The sequence below is a fragment of the Urocitellus parryii genome, chromosome 7 (assembly GCF_045843805.1).
Source record: "Urocitellus parryii isolate mUroPar1 chromosome 7, mUroPar1.hap1, whole genome shotgun sequence".
Taxonomy (NCBI): Eukaryota; Metazoa; Chordata; class Mammalia; order Rodentia; family Sciuridae; genus Urocitellus; species Urocitellus parryii.
In genome coordinates, this window is record NC_135537.1 from 119,889,355 (window position 1) to 119,906,616 (window position 17,262).

Here is a 17,262-nt window from a genome sequence, read left to right on the forward strand (position 1 = left end):
TTATTGGTAGAGTGCTTGCCTAGCATGCATGAAACCCTGAGTTCAATCCACAGCACCACAAAGAGAAATTAGCCTCCCACTATTTCAGAGTATAGTAGACCACCCTTATGCACAGGGAATACATTCCAAGGTCCCAAGGAGGTACCTGAAACTGCAGATAGTACCAATCAATATACTATGCTTTCTCCTATACATACCTAGGATAAAATTTAATTTATAAATTAGGTACAGTGAGATTAATAACAATAACTAATAATTATGACAATATATTATAATAAAAGTTGTGTGAATCTGTTGTCTCTTTCTCCCTCAAATATCTTATTATACTGTACTCACCCTTCTTGTTGAGGATACCTGAAACCACAAAGCAAAGCTGTATGATCCTTAATTGAGAAGCATTACTTCCATTGGTAACATAATAAAAAGAACATCCTTCTCATACATGCTTGAAATCTGGCAAGATAAATTAGTATCTGAGGTGAATGTATACGAATTAAGGAGTCAAAACCATTAGCATTTCCTCAGTGCTCCTTAGTTTTCAAATGTGACACAAGACCACTATTTTTCTACCAAAATCCATTTCCTCATCTTTTACAGAAACAAAGATATCAAGTTTTAGAGACCACTTATACATTTCTTGCAGTTTGGGATGGCCTTAAGGCTAAGCATTGGCCAAAGGGATAAAAATCAAAATTGGCTTAGGCAAAGTTCAGGGAATGTACTTAGAGTGTGTGGGTGTCCTACTTCTTCTTCCTTCCCACCAAATGAAATCTGATAGTAATGCTGGAGCCATCTTGGTCCATGACCTTGGAAATGGAAAGTGGGGGTGGGGGTGAAACAAAATATAATGATAATATACTATGTTTCAAAATAACTATAAAACAAAATAAAAAATGAACCTCAAATCAAGATTTCCACTAATCTATACAGTGCCCCTCACAGGTGCATACAACCCCTGGTGTGCAATGTGGCCAGAATGTGCACCTTTGTGATTGGTAAAGGAAGCAGCCCTGTGCTAGGTGCAGGGTGTGGCCAGGGAATAAAGCTGGCTCCCTACTCCCACTCCAACTAGGAACCTCTGTGTGCTCAGCAGAGGACCCTGAAATCATGGAGACACATAACATCCCTAGACAAATACCTCTGGATTTCTTGGAGGTACGAGAAAAATTAACACTAATCTTCTTTAAGAAATTGTTCAGGGTTTTTTTTCCTGATATTTTAGGCAGAATTTAGTTCTAACACAAACTCTATTTGTAATGTTTAATTTCTTTCAAAAAATGGCAGATGAAAAATAGAATTTTAACATCTGTTAAAACTGGTAGTGCAAATTATGGATGTTTGTTATATTATTATTTATACTTCTCTATAGTGTGTGTGTGTGTGTGTGTGTGTGTGTGTGTGTGTGCATGTCTGTGAGCGTACATGCACATGTGAATGTGCATGCACTGGCATAGAATCCAGGACCTTGCACATGCAAGGCAAAGAGTCTACTGCTGAGCTACACCCCCAGCCCTACATGGCTTTTAAATGTTCAGTAATTTATGACTTTAATGATGCATCCTTGGGACCAAAGACGCAAGACATAGAATAAAATCAGACGCCATTTAAATTTGTGTCCCATCTGAACATTTTTCATAAGAAGACATACAAATGGCCAACAGGTTCCTGAGAAAATGCTCAGCATCACTCATTATTAGGAAAATGTAAATTAAAACCATGAGATAGAAGAGTTAGAATACCTTTTATTAAAAAAAATGAAAGACATCAAGTATTGGCAAGAGTGCAGAGAAAAGGGGACAAATATTTGTATGCTGTTGGCAGAAATGTTAATGCAGTCATTATGGAAAACAAGAGGGAGGTTCCTAAAAAAACTAAAAATAAAACTAACATATGATCCAGCAATTTTACCACTGGGAATATATCCAGTGAAATTTAAATCAATATGTCAAAAGAATATCTGTACCCCATGTTCATTGTAATATTATTGACAATAGCCAAGATATGGAATCATGTCTTCAACCTACACATCCATCAATGGACCAATGAATAAAACAAATGGTGTGTGTGTGTGTGTGTGTGTGTGTACATAATAGAATACTATTCTGCCTTAAAAGGAATAAAAATCAGTCATTTGGGAAAACATGAATAAAAGACATTAAGCTAAGTAAAATAAGCCAGACAGAAAAACAAATACCACATGATCTCACTTATATATGGAATCTCAAAAAAGGTAAATTCAGGGAAGTAGATAGCAAAATGATGGCTACCAAGGATGGGAGAGAGGAGGAAGTTATTGGTTTGGAGACCACAAAGTTTCAGATTTCAGGAGGAATAAGCTTTGGGATCTCCTTCAGAGCAGGGTGACAAGTCAATAACAATGCATTGTATCTTTCAAAATAACTAAGAAGTAGTTAATAATAATGTACTACATTTCAAGATAACTAAAAGTAAATTTTAAATGTCTTACCACAAAAATGTAAGGTGATAGATATGTTAATCAGCTTGATTTAATCACTTCATATTGCATACATACATCACAGTCTCAAGGTGTACTCCATAAATGTAATATAATTATGATTTTTCAATTAAAAGTAATGTAACAAATTTAAAAAATAATTAATTGGTGTCCAGATGGACAGGAAGGATGTTTAAAGACCACACATTCCAATTTAGCAACAAGGATAAAGGGGGAAAATAAGAACTGCATAAGGGTGCAGGGCACCCAATGGAATGGCATGAAGGAAGGTGTCCTTAGAGCCCAACAGGGAGCTGGAGAAGTGATAAGAAAGGGAACTCCCTAGAACTCCCTAGAACAGGTAAGACTGTGGTCAGATTCAGAATGGTCTAGTATTGTAAAGGTGATGCACAGATCACTTGAAACTCTAGAATAAGGATTAAAAGACAAATAGCTACAGTAATTTGTTAATGAATATTATAATATGAAAAGATACAATAGTAACATGGAAACATGAGTGGGAGTGGTAAAACGGAAGAGAGGTGTGATTGAAGTTGTTATCAGTTCAAAACAGGCTGTTATAACTAAAATGTTTCGTGTTAATCTCATGGTAACAACCAAGCAAAAACCTATAGTAGATAAACAAAACAAAAAAAAATGAGAGAAAGGAATCATCAAATTCATCAAAAGAAGACAGCCAGAGAGCAAAAAAGGAACAATGGTCTACAAAAAGCCAAAAAATAATTAACATAATGGCAATCATAAGTTCTTAACCTACCAAGATTTACTTTAAATGTAAATGGATTAAAATCTCCAACAAAAAGACACAGAGTGACTATGCTCTATGATCCAACTATATGTTGATAACAAGAAACTCATTTCACCTTTAGAAACACCGATAGATTGAAACTGACAGGAAGAAAAAGTTGTGCTACCTGTGTGAAAACAAAAAGAGATGAGGTAATAATACAAAATAGATTTAAGTAATAAACTATATAAAGAGACCAAGTCACTACATAAAGGTTATCAATTCATCAAGAGGATATAACAATTATAAGTATATATGAACCCAACATTGGGGTACCTAAATATATAAAGCAAATATTAACATATCAAAAGGGAGAAATCAATGGCAATACAAGAATAAATAGTAGGACACTTCAGTACCCTACTCCCAACAATGGGTAGATCATTCACCCAGAAAATCAATAATGAAGCCACTGGACTTGAACTACACTTTAGACCAAACAGACCTAATACATAAAGAACATTCCATCCCACAACCAAAGAATATAAATTTTGCTTAAGCACACATGGAACATTATCTAGGATAGACCACATATTAAACTACAAAACAAATTCAAGAAGCTTGAAATCATATCAATGTCATTTCTGACCACAATGGAAGCAAACTAGAAATCAATAATAGGGGAAACTAGAAAAATAAAAAATTTGTAGAAATTAAATGACACACTCCTGAATAACCAAAGAAACCCAAAAGGGAATCAAAATTATCTTGAAACATATGCAAATGAAAATACAATATACAAAAACATGATGCTGCAAAAGCAATTCTAAGAGGAAAGTTTATTGAAGTGAAGTCCTACACAAAGACCTCAAATAAACACCCTAAGCTTTACACCTCAAGAAACTAGAAAAAGAACAAACTATACCCAAAGTTAGTAAAAGGAATAACAAAGATGAGAACAGAAATGAATGAAACACAACACACACACACACACACACACACACACAAACACAATAGAAAAGATCAATGAAACTAAGACTTTGTTTTTTGAAAAGAAACAGAACTGACAAGCTTTGGCTAGACTAAGAAAACACAAGACTCAAATAAATAAAATCAGAAATGAAAGAGGAGACACATACCACTGAAATATAAAGAGACCTCTAAGAACAATTATTCGAAGTTGAATAACTGAGAAGAAATGGACAAATTCCTAAAACCATAAAACCCACTAAGATGGAATCATGAAAAATCAGAATATCTGAACAGACCAATAACCTGTAAGAAGACTGAATCAGTAATTCAAAATGTACCATCAAAGCAAAGCCCAGGATCTGATGGCTTTATTGATGAATTCTATCAAACATTTAGGAGGAATTCTTCTTAAAAAAAGGGAAATTCCATGGAAATGGAGGGAGACCCTCATTGTTATACAAAATTACATATAAGAGGTTGTGAGGGGAATGGGATAATAAACAAGGAGGGAAATGAATTACAGTAGATGGGGTAGAGAGAGAAGATGGGAGGGGAGGGGAGGGGGGATAGTAGAGGATAGGAAAGATAGCAGAATACAACAGTTACTAATATGGCATTATGTAAAAATGTGGATGTGTAACCGATGTGATTCTGCAATCTGTATTTGGGGTAAAAATGGGAGTTCAGAACCCACTTGAATCTAATGTATGAAATATGATATGTCAAGAGCTTTGTAATGTTTTGAACAACCAATTAAAAAAAAGAGGAGGGAATAGTTCCATACTTCATTTTATGAGGTTGGAATAATCCTGATACCAAATTCAAATAAACACATTACTATAAAAAAATACAGGTGAATATCCCTGGTGAATATAGATACAAAAATTCTTAATAAAATACTAGCAAACCAAATTCAACAGCACATTAACAGGTGCTCACTCATAATGAAGTGGGGTTTATCCCTGGATATGATAAATACAAGTGACACCACATTATTACCCCAATAGATCCAGAAAAGATTTGATAAAAGTCAATATCCTTTCATTATAAAAACTCAATAGATTAAGTGTAGAAGGAATATGTCTTAACACATTAAAAGCCTACACATGACAATCCCACAGCTAAAATCATATTCAAATGTGAAAAGTTGAAAGCTTTTCCTCTAAAGTCAAGCACAAGACATGTGCTCACCCTTGCCACTTCTATTCAATATAGTCCTAAAAATAACAACCAAAGCAATGAGGCAAGAAAAATAAAAGGAAATGAAATCAGGATCTCAAAGAGCTATCTGACCTCCCATGTCCACTGCAGTATTTTTCACAATAACCAAGACATAGAAACAACAATTCAAGAGATGAACAGATAAAGAAAATGTAGTGCGCACACACAGGAATATTATTTAAAAATTTAGTGTCTGTGACTATACAGATGAATCCAGGGGACACTATTTTAAGTGAAATAAGCCAGACACAGAAAAATAAATATTGCATGATCTCATTTATGTGTGGAACCTGAAAAGTTGAACTAACAGATTCAGCAGGAGGGGAGTTACCAAGGGTTAGGTGGTAGGGGAAAGGGATTCATGTGTTCAAAGGGTTCAAACATTCAGTTATAAAATGAATACGTTCTGGAGACTACAGGTACAACATGGTGAGTACAGTTAATAATGATCTACTGTGCAGTTGAAGTTTTCCCAGAGAATAGATCTTGCATATTCTTGCCACACACAGAAGGGTAGCTGTATGAGGTGATGAAGATACACCAGCAATCATCTCACAAAACACATGTATATCAAAACATTATGTTGTACACCTTAAATGTGTATACTTTGTTAATTGCACCTTAATAAAGATGGGAAAATAGAAAAACAGAAATAAAAACAAATCTAACATTATGCTTACCAATGCCTTGCTAAATGCCCAAGGGAATTTAGCTAAGTCACAAATGGTTCTGATTATTTCACAGAGATTAGTTTACTCACTTGAGTTGATAAAACATAAATCAAATTTCACTTTCATACAACAGGATAATTTGTAAGAAAAAAATTAGGATTTTGTATTAGTAATTTTAATTTATTCTATATTGATCTTTTTTGGGGGAAGGCGTACCAGGGATTGAACTCAGGAACACTCGACCACTGAGCCACATCCCCAGCCCTATTTTGTATTTTATTTAGAGACAGGGTCTCACTGAGTTACTTAGCACCTTGCTTTCACTAAGGCTACCTTTAAACTCTCCATCCTCCTGCCTCGGCCTCCCAAGCCACTGGATAATAGGCGTGCACCACCACGCCCGGTTTAAATATTAGTTCTCAAAACTCAATAGCTATAAATAGTCTTCTATGAACAAAGCCACCTAAAAAAATCACACATCACCCTGAAACTTTTATATTTTCAATAACTTAAAACATTTATGTAATATTTTAGATTTCCCAAAAGATAAAAACCGGAACTCCTTGTGGGAAAAAAAAATTGGAAACCACAATTACATCTACCTGAATATCAAGTGACATAAGGTAAGAAAGCAATGTCACCATACCTCCCCAGGTGTCGATGTAGATTTTTTTCCACCACACATAGAGGAAAAGAAGAGCAGACAGGAAGAACTGGGAGGTGGTGTTGGCCCAAGCAGATCCTCTGAAGGAGAAAAAGCCATCATTACCACTGAGTGGATCCTTCCAAGTATACACCACCAGGTGGCCCCTGACCAGTTTTGCTCTCTGGTGACAGTTACTAGATAAGCCTGGAGTTCTTGGGCTATCTTCTTTGGATGTTTTAAACACTAAATTCATTTATGATAGACTCGTTTTTCTTTGCAGCAAGATTTGAGTTTTGTGGAATGACCCAATGTTACTAGCCATCAATTGGAAAATAAAAGGAGATAAAGACTTACCGCCACTCCTTGTGTTAACAGCCTTGATTAAAAAAAAAAAAAAAAATCTGTCGTATAATTTCTAAGATATAAGTAGTCAGAAAGGATATATCAACCAGCAACTGTGTTCGAAACACTGATCCAGGTCATAGAATTTTATTTCCCAAGATAATAAACTTGCTTCTCCTTAGAACCCAACCTTGGGGCATCTTCAATAGGTGACATTTTATCACCGACGGTGATAAATAAAAATGCCCTGTGCTAGCACGGGAACTTTGTCACCTTGTCTATTTTTGAATTTCATTCTAAGTGTCACCTTTAATCATTTGTGAACCTATTCCTAAATTTCTTCTTCCCTTTCCCAATCCTCAAACTGCATTGACTATGTCTCTTTCGGAACTCCTAGGAGACAGTCTCTGAGGTTCGCCTCACAGGAGAAGCTGTCTGGGTGGTCAATCCACTGTCCTCGCTCTTGCCTGCTGCACTCTGACTCCCCCACAGTCAATGCCTCTTTCAGCTTTTGAGCATAAGGGAGATGTTACATATGGGTCTCCACTAATGTGTTCTGATGTTCAGATCCTCTGCTATTCTTTAACTGATGGCTTTTAATGGTAATAAAATAGTTCCCATTGCTATTCAGTGCCCAAATTATCAGCATCTTTACACTCACCCACCCATAGAGAACTGAAAAGAGTCTCATAAAAAACACCTCCATAATAGTTGATGCACTTCATACTTTCTAGTGTATTTCACTTTATTCTGTTTAATTCTTAATATTTCCCTTTTTAAAAAGTGCTGGTCATGATCCACTAAAATTATTTTTCTTTATAAAGGAACACACTACCCCGAAGTACCTCAAAAATATTGTGGCTTGGTCTGCACATGGTGGCATGGCCACTCAATAGACACAATGCCAAGGCTGGTTCTGGGCTAGAGGTGCGAGTCCTCGAGTGTAGGATGCTTACCAAGGGGAGCTCAAACTCACCACCTTTTCTTTGTGGAATCCTTATTTCCTCAAGCTTAGTAAAATGGAATTCGGCTCAATCTCTTAACACTCAGAGATACTGGGAGAATCCCTGTAGGCACCTGTCTCCCTCAGCCTCAGCCTTTAAAGTAGCAACTCCCTCCAAGCTAACACGACTTCCACACACAAGTATCAGCTTATACAACCACTCCTCCAAGACCCCTCCCTCTCTCTCCACCTAAATAATCTCTACCACTCCTCCTTCCAACTTCCAGAGCTGACTGCTCCTCCTTGGGGATCCCACACAGCAAGCTCTTACCTGTCATACAGGTATGAACAATGACCACTAGGTGTGCTTGCTCACCTGACCATATTCCCTCTAATGACTGCTTCACTCCCTGTCTCTCCAGCCCCTCGGAGGGGAGCCAGCACACAGTAGACACTCAGTCTTTGCTGAATGAATAGGTTGCAACTTACACCACTCCAAGGTCCAGGGCATACATCAGGAGAGCATTCATGCCCACGTTGACAATATTCGCTGCAATCCCAGTAATAACTTGGGGCATGATGATGCCCTGAAATCCCCAAACAGAAAATCATTCGTTTTTCAAAAGCTAGTTAGTGAGGCTGTGAAGTGAACAATCAGAGTTAAACAAAGTGCCAGTTTTAAATGATGGTAAAGTCACACAAGACTGGAATGGCCAGAGGCGGAAACAAGCAGAAGTGTCTCCTCTATTAGTGCATCTTCTGGCCAAGCCAATGGAAGTTTTTAAATGCTTCTAAAAGCCCTGGTAGGTCAGTTTTCATAACAGAAGCAGAGAGAGAAAAGAGGGAATATTCACACGAAGAGCAAACAGGCCCCGGCAAGACATGTAAAAAAGAAAGCATTCAGGAGATGCTGGGGCCAAGCTGCTGGACTGCTCCCTCCCCAGGCGAGGATTAAGTTCTCAGGTGCAAAGCACCCAGCAATGCCTGCTTCATAGCAGGTGTGCATAAAATGTTCAGCCCTTTGTTTTATGGTGCCAGTTGCTCGTTTCTTTGTTTACTCCATGCTAGTACTCAGATAAGCATTTTCTTTAGGTAAAACTTCCTTAAATCCCTACTACCTCTGTATTTAAGCAGAGTAGACTGCTATCAAAGCAGCAAGGATTCTGGCTTCAGTCAATTTTACCTCTATGTTTGTTTATTTATTTATTGTTTTTTTTTGTTTGTGTGGTGCTAGGCATTGAAAGTACAATCATGTACATGGTAGGCAACAGCTCTACCACTGAGCCACCTCCCACTCCTGCCAGACCTTGACTTTATGATTAATGGCAAGCAGGTTGCTTGCCTATGGATAGACTTGGAGGAGACAATGAGGGGGAACTCAGCCTCTGTCCCTACCCACCCACCTCCCACCCTTGGCCTTCTCTTTTCCTCCCCTCCTCTGTCTCCACCAACGAAGCATGGTGGGCTCCATGCAGTCTCAGGAAGGTGTCCATAATAAATCCAGGTCCTCATCCTCTAACTCAGAAGCTTATCGCCAGATCCCACCTCAGATGCAAAGCCAGCACCAGCCCCTAGAAGAGTGGGTGGGTGTGGGAGCTACAGAAAGAAAAAAAGAGAGGAACTAGACAGATTGACATAGGTATCTCTCTCTTGGGCTGGATGATACAAGGACCCACATCTCTCTGATAGAAAACTCCAGGAGATATGGAAATTAATTATAGGGAAAATATGAATTGCTTTTATTGAAGATATTTAATATACATTTCCAGGACTATAGATTGAAAATACGAGAAGAATCAATACCTGACTCTGTAAATATCTTGTCTGCAGTTGGAACAGGAATGCTGCCTACAAGATTAAACAGAAAAACAAATATAATCACTCTTCAGTACCCACATTATTTACTTCATTTATTGTTTTTGCAGTGCTAGGGATTAAACCCAGGGCCTCATGTATGCTTGGCTCTACAACTGAGCCATATCCCCAGTTCCAGATTTGGTTTCTAATAAGATATTTCCTCCTGATTATGTGATCTCAAACTCGGAAAATTAGAATTACTCTAATTAAATGCTAGGACACCCAATGCTATTTAGAATTTTCCAGAGTAGATGAAAGATTACTTCCTCAAGAGCAGGAAGGTAAATTGTAACTGGCTGAAGAAGAAGCTACAACCTTGACATTCTGCGTGGCTCCCCGGGAGCTCAGGAAACATTCTGAATAACATGTGATCAAAAGCAAACATGGAATAAAGAATCAAGAAGGATTTTTTTTTTCCTTCTTGATTTAAACCTAAACGGTTGGACATTAGAGTGGCACAAGTTCTGAGAATCAGCAAGGTAGGGAAGACAGGCCCAAGAAATAAATGTTGACCTTCTGTGTTAATAGTTCTTTGATAAATAAACAAGAGGTGGAGGAGGAAGAGGCAAGTGCAGGGTGACACCCATGAGTTGCTTCAAATCAAACACAACAGCATGGAAACTTACAGGAAGAGCAGGAATGAAAATCATCACATAAATCTGGGCTATCCTGGAATAAACAACCAAAGAGTCTTCTGTTAATATTAATAACATTAATAATTAATATTAATCAATAATGATTTCTGGTCATCCTATCGCCACATTGAATCCACAGAGTATTTTCTAAAATTCAAAACTAAAAATAATTTATATGGGAGAAATTTAATCACAACTTGGATTAGTTTTCTGCTACCTACATCAGTAATAGTGCTTGAGGCCTGTTAGATGTCTACTTTCTCAGGGGACTTTCCAGCTCCTTCTCAGCCATAAGGGGGGGAGTGGACAGATCAAAATGAACTCAAACTTGAGCACAATTCAGAAGCCTTCTGAAAGCATCAGGACAACCTCACAGTGAGCGAGAGTCCTCTAGAAGGGATCCCACACTCCAGGACAACACCAGAGGCCATGCCGGAATTTATGTTAAATTGTATGTTAAAAAAAAAAAAAAAAACAACTCCAAAAAAAAGAAAATGAAGACAACCATGTGGTATTCTACTTTTGTCAGGGGAAACATTCTGTGCATTTGCAGGACACCAAAATAGAGGGACAACATAAAGGGAAATGGAGCCAAGGGCGTGGCACCCTTATGCTGCTTCTTATCTCTGGGTCAGGCAGTCCCTGCACCTGGGACTCTAGGGTCCACAGTCACAGCTTCCAATATCAACGGGTTCAAGCCCATCTAATGGACTGAAAAACCAACACAGGTACAATGGCCAATGGACACTTTTTCTTGTTCTGCCTGGCACATGATGAGTGGGCTTTCTACCTGAGTCACACCCCCAGCCTAGACAGCCACTTACTCTTGACCTAGGATTCTGAAATGGAGAGACTGCTGACCTGGCGACTTCAGGGTCTTGTTTCAGGAGCAGGAGGAGGTTCTCGGTATTGATGAAGATGGCCCAGCAAGGGAAGCAACACAGCAGCAAGATGAGGATTCCTCTTTGCAGTATGATCCCAACACGTTTTAGGTTCTTGCCTCCAAAGGACTTGGAGAAAACAGAAAGAGTACCACCGAATGCCACCGGCCAAGGCCATACTTCCAGTGGCCCCCTCAGTCCAGCAGTGAAGGCAAAGCTTCCCAGCACAGCCAGTCAGTAAGCTAGCTGGCCTCTGTGGCCTTCTATACCTCATGGGACAATTGGTCCCTGCTCCCAGGTACTGAGACTATTACCCGCCTTATAAAATCCACTATTTTGGTATGGCCTGGTGAGAGCGCTTACTCTGTTTTGCAGAAGGTTGTGGTCCCCATTCACAAACAGCAAATAAAGGCCACTCTGATCATAAACTAGATTTGTTGTAATTTTGTCCTTTGACATATTGAAGCCAAGCGTGCCATATTTACCATCATTAGCAGCATTGCATTTGACACATAAAGGGCCACAAACCATAGATGGATAGTTCTCCCCAGGCAGTCTCTATTAGGAAAGGTAATGGCCCCAAAAATTCTCTGGGCAAGGGGGTCCTCACCTGAGACATCAATGTGTCACAAGCAGAGGCCAAGCCAGTTCCAACCGAAATCCCTGTAACATTCACAACCTGCAAGACACAACAGGACAGCTGCAGCAGTGTCACCACCAAACAGCTCCCTTGACACCAAGGAACCACAGTGGGCTCAATTTTAGACAGCAACTCATAGTCGTATACTTAAGGTTCTGCATTTCAGGTCAAATGGATGTCCACATGGGTCCTTGTCAACTAAACAAAAATGGACCTTCTAACCAAAGGACTACGATCACCCTGCATTGATTTGGAAAATCTAAAACCTAGAAAATAGGCTGGGGCTGGGGCTCAGTGGTAGAGCACTTGCCTAGCATGTGTGAGGCACTGGGTATGATTCTCAGCACTGCATATAAACAAATAACTAAATAAGGTTTTAAAAAAATAAATAAATAAAACCTAGAAAATAAGTTTTTTATGCAGCACATTACCATTTCCATATTTAAAAGTTGTTAGTGCAGTAATTAAAATAAAAATCATAGAAGGGAGATCAGTAGAATAGAGTAAGTGGATGGGGAAGGGAAAAAAGAGAGGGAAAGGGAAGGTCCTAGGAGCAAATTATATTATGATCGTGAGCAAATATGGCACAGTGAATTCCACTCTTACATATAATCATAATGCACAAATAAAAACTTACAAAGTAAAAATAAAATAAAAGTTGTGGTTAGTGTCTAAAGGCCATGCCCATGATCTGCCAGTAAGATGTACATTTCAATATAAAAAACTAGGCCTAAGGGTGTGGCTCAGTGGCAGAGTGCTGGCCTTATATGTGCAAGACCCTAGGTTCCATTCCCAGCACCACATGCACACAAAAAAATGTATCTAAAATTATAAAAATAACAACAGCAAACATTTCTGAACATGGACCATGTGCCAAGCAGTCCTAAACCCTTGGCATATATGATGTTATGATCACTTTTCCTAATTTTTGGATAAGCTGAGTTACAAAGTTTCTGATACTTGCTTACTCAGATGGTGTGAACTGGAGCTGGGAAGTCTGACTCAGACCCCAGGCTTTAGTCCTCCCGTGAGAAACAGGACCTTACCCAGTCCCCCCAACAACCCAGTGCACAGAGAGTAACCCACAGATGAGGGGAGGAGCTTAGGTGTGTGGTACTTTAGATAGGGCAAAGAGGAGGGAGGGGAAAAGAAGGGGATGGGAGTAGGAAAGATGGTGGAATGAGATGGACATCATTACCCCAAGTACACGTATGAAGACACAAATGGCGTGACTCTACTTTGTGTACAACCAGAGACGAAAAATTGTGCTCTATGTGTGTAGTAAGAATTGAAATGCACTCTGCTGTTATGTATAACAAATTAGAATAAATAAATTTTTTAAAAAGAAGGAAACAAAGAAATGTGTGTGTGTGTGGGGGGGGGCGTCATGCAGTGAAAGCTTGGCCCTGTTCTTTTTTTTTTTTTTTTTGGTACCAGAGATTGAGCCCAGAGGTGCCGAATCACTGAACCACATCCCCAACCCTTTTTTTAATCTTTTTATTTTGAAACTGGGCCTCACTAAGTTGCTTAGAGCCTCACCAAGTTGCTGAGGCTGGCTGTGAACTTGCATTCCACCTGCCTCAGTCTCCCAAGTCACTGGGATTACAGGCGTGTGTCACTATGCCCAGTTTTGGCTTCCTGTCATACCACGTGAACTCTCCCTCTCACAGTGCTCTGACCATGAAGTCATAGACTTTATTGGGTTGTAGCCAGAAGGGCCTCACTGGAGCCAAGCAGAAGTCAGTGAATGTTCTTGAATTTCCAACATTGTGATCTAAATAAACCTCTTTTCTTTCTAAAATTCCCAGCCTTCTGAATTTTGTTATAGCAAAAGAAAACAGACTGAAAACACTAACCCCAGGAGGCCAGTAACAGGCCATACACATGGAATACCCAGTGCTTACCTGACAAGGCAAGAGCCAGGACCCAAATGAGATCCAGAGGGCTTATGACACAATGAAGACATGGATGTGAGGCATCGATGCCACAATGCTGAATTCCTCTAAAGCCACTTCAGCCTTCCGTAAAAGGAAAAGGTGAAGTGTGCTAATTTCTGAAAAGGTTGTGGAGTTTTTTCCTTCGGTTTAGTTTTAGTTTTTGGTAAGCAGGCAAACTTTGTTGGCTTGGGATAATATTCTTCTTTCACGGGCTCATGGCTCAACCCTGGTCAAGTCAGCTGGCCATAGAGCTACAGTCAGAACCCCTTTGCTTCATTTGTTACCAGCTTTTACTATTTTAAACTATTATTATGCCTCTTCCCTATCATGTACAACTTTATAACAAAAGATGGGACAAAAATTGCTACAGTGTCTCTCATGGCAAGTTGTCTAGGACACAAATGTAGTGTCCACTGTATTAGAATCTATAAGAGAAATAAATGCCTCTATGCCTCAGTCTCCAGAGAAACCCTCCTTCCCTTGAATAAATGGTCCAGGTCATACCATCTGAGTAAGCAAGTATCAGAAACTTTGTAACTCAGGTTATCCAAAAGTGATCATAGCAAATACAATATTGCTTCACTGAGAATCACATAAGCAAGGAGCTGAGAGTAGACCTGCAGCTGGTCTGGGGCTGCCCTTGCCCCCAGCTCCAGTCTCCCTCCATCCATGTTCCTTCACTCCACTGCTACCAGCTATTTATTTATCTTTCCATAGTGAATGTATTTATGTCAATCAGCTCAAAGTCTTTGTGGAACACGTTGGAACATAAACAAATGTTCTTTCACTTAAAAGACTTTACTGATGTAAATACTTTTATACTACAAAAAGTTGGACCTTATTTTTGACCTTATTGTTCATAAGGTCAATTTTTTTTCCTTTTGTGGTGCTGATAATTTAACCCAGGGCCTTATACATGCTAGGCAAGCCCTCTACAACTGAGCCACACTCCCAACCCCAGCCAGTTTTTAAAAAATGTATCTGGTTTTCATAAATAAAGTCATTGTATACCGTCTTCCCAGAAGTTAGTTACAATTTAATAACTGATTAAAAGCAAAGAATCCCCACCCAGTTGTCAAGAGCTGACAGCAGAGGTCCCAATCTACTACCTTATCTGCAAAAATTCCTGCCTGTGGAACACACCAACCTTCCCACGGGTTGTCCGCCATCTTCAGACCTTTCTCTAAAATTGTAGATCTGTATTTAGTCTATTCTTTTTATTTTTACATCAAAAACTAGGAAATCTTTTCTATCTCCTTTATCATTGGGTGGGATTTGGAGTTACACAGAAAGAGAGAAGAAAACTTTCACCAACTACCTACAACATTTCAGTTTAGTGTTTTTCCCCCATGTACATTTTTAAATAATTTTAATAAGACAAATGAAAGAACAGGAGTCATAGAACTCTATATAAATATACAATAATGCTTTAAATCCTCACCATGTTACAGATGGAAATCATAAAGGGATGGGATTGAAGGTGAGAAGAAAAAAAGACAAAGCAGGAGATGCCCAGATGAGAGTAATTCTCAGGGCAGGACACCTGAGCTATGTGTTTCTCTGAAATATTTGGTTAAACCAAATCTGTATGAGGAACCAAGCTGAGCAAAAATGAATGTAAGTTCTCAGATGGATCAGCAAGAAAGAGACCAGAGTCAGAGACAGTCAGCACAGTGCATCCAGGACCAAGACCCAGCAGCCACAGAGTATGGGAACATGAGAGAGGGTCTCTAGTCTTGGGAGGTCAGCAAAAGTCTGGCAGATGGAGGGGAGTAGGAAGGATGGAGCAGGGTCCAGAAGAGGGGAGTGTAAAACAGAAGGAAGACAGGAATTCTAAGGAGTGATGGAAATAAAGTTAGGAGGGCCTGCTAGGTAATGCAAATTGAGGGTATAAAAAATAAAAGAGGGGTGCTGGGGGTGTAGGGGGTGCAGTTCAGTGGGGGAGAATTTGCATAGCATGTGTGAGGTCCTGAGTTCCATCCCCACGACCACAAACAATTTTTTAAAAAATAAGAAAGGCATACTTCCATACTAGTGTCTGTTGTATTTTGCTGCCTTTCCTATCCCTCGTATGTATAAACGTGGATGTGTAACCAATGTGAATCTGCAATCTGTATACGGGGTAAAAATGGGAGTTCATAACCCACTTGAATCAAATGTATGAAATATGATATGTCAAGAGCATTGTAATGTTTTGAACAACCAATAAAAAAATAAAATAAGAAAGGCAGTACTTAGCAACTCCAGGGAGTAGCTTCAAACTCTCTTGTGTTCCAGAAATCCCTGTGTCTTCCAGTTAATCCATCCTGCAAGCAGTGCTGTGCTGGAAGCCCAAGTCAAGGGTGGAGGTACCAATTTGGGAGACACCAATAAACAGGGGGCATTGAAAAAGGAAGGAAGAGGGGAGAGGAGAGGAAGTAGAGTGCAACTATCAGAGAGGTCACAGATGTGCGAAGGCGGACCAGGATGAAATACAGATGGCAGGTTCCTGGGGGGCTAGGGGAGAAGAGTACAAGGTGAGTCCCCTGTCCTGACAAAGGGGTGGGAAGGAGTCACTGACAACTGTCAGAGCAAGTTAAATGGAGAAGTGGGAGAACAGAGGCTGGACTGTAATGGGAAAGAAGGAAATGAAGACAGAGTGTCAGCTTTCTGGCAAAGAACATAGGTAATAAAGGTCAGAGAGCAGGCTGGGTCAGAAGAAGATGGATGGACAGGGATGTATTTATTGAAAAAGAGGATCTTGATAGGTTTATCCTAATGGGGTGGTAATATATAAAGCTTAAGAGGTTGGAGGAGAAAGGAAGGTTCCAGAACACAATGAAAGGTGAGTCTTGAAGGGGAGGGGTGACAAAAAGGAGTGGGGGGGGGTTGTGAAATGGGAGGTTGAGAGGTCAAGTGCTGCCTGTTTGGCAAAGTGTGCAGGGCAGGGGGCCAGGTGAAACCAGAGGAATGAGAGAAGATGAAGGGACCCTGGCAAGGACAATTCCATGAGGATGGGCATGGAGACTTGGTGGCTACACAGTCCAAGGGCTAAAAAGAGACTGAAAAAGTAAAGTTGAAAGTTCCTACTGTGGTCCACACTGAGGGATGAAAATGTGCAGAAAGGGGCACCCAAAGAGGACTCCGGAGGTCCCGGAGACAGGGAAATAGATGCAGGGAGGTCAAGTCACACTTCCAACAGAGAGAAGAGAGAACATTCAGGGGCTGAGATCACTGATGGCCATGAGATATCATGAACAGGGAAAAGTGTAGGATGTACTGCCCAGAAATGAGCTCTGGAGGGGGTACAGGTTGGGAAGCAGAGACAGGAAAAG

The 17,262-nt window shown here is 39.7% G+C and overlaps 1 protein-coding gene across 1 annotated transcript in view; it reads right to left on the reverse strand.

Annotated features, from left to right (window-relative positions):
• LOC113175940 (multidrug and toxin extrusion protein 2-like) overlaps positions 1 to 17,262 on the reverse strand; it is a 50,868-nt gene that overhangs the window by 32,161 nt on the left and 1,445 nt on the right. The window contains exons 3-8 of the mRNA XM_026380321.2: positions 11,982 to 12,050; positions 11,352 to 11,500; positions 10,482 to 10,524; positions 9,802 to 9,846; positions 8,488 to 8,585; positions 6,714 to 6,811 (exon numbers count right to left, since the gene is read on the reverse strand). Of these exons, the coding sequence (XP_026236106.1) occupies positions 6,714 to 6,811; positions 8,488 to 8,585; positions 9,802 to 9,846; positions 10,482 to 10,524; positions 11,352 to 11,500; positions 11,982 to 12,050 (502 nt within the window). The remainder of the gene's footprint in view (positions 1 to 6,713; positions 6,812 to 8,487; positions 8,586 to 9,801; positions 9,847 to 10,481; positions 10,525 to 11,351; positions 11,501 to 11,981; positions 12,051 to 17,262) is intronic.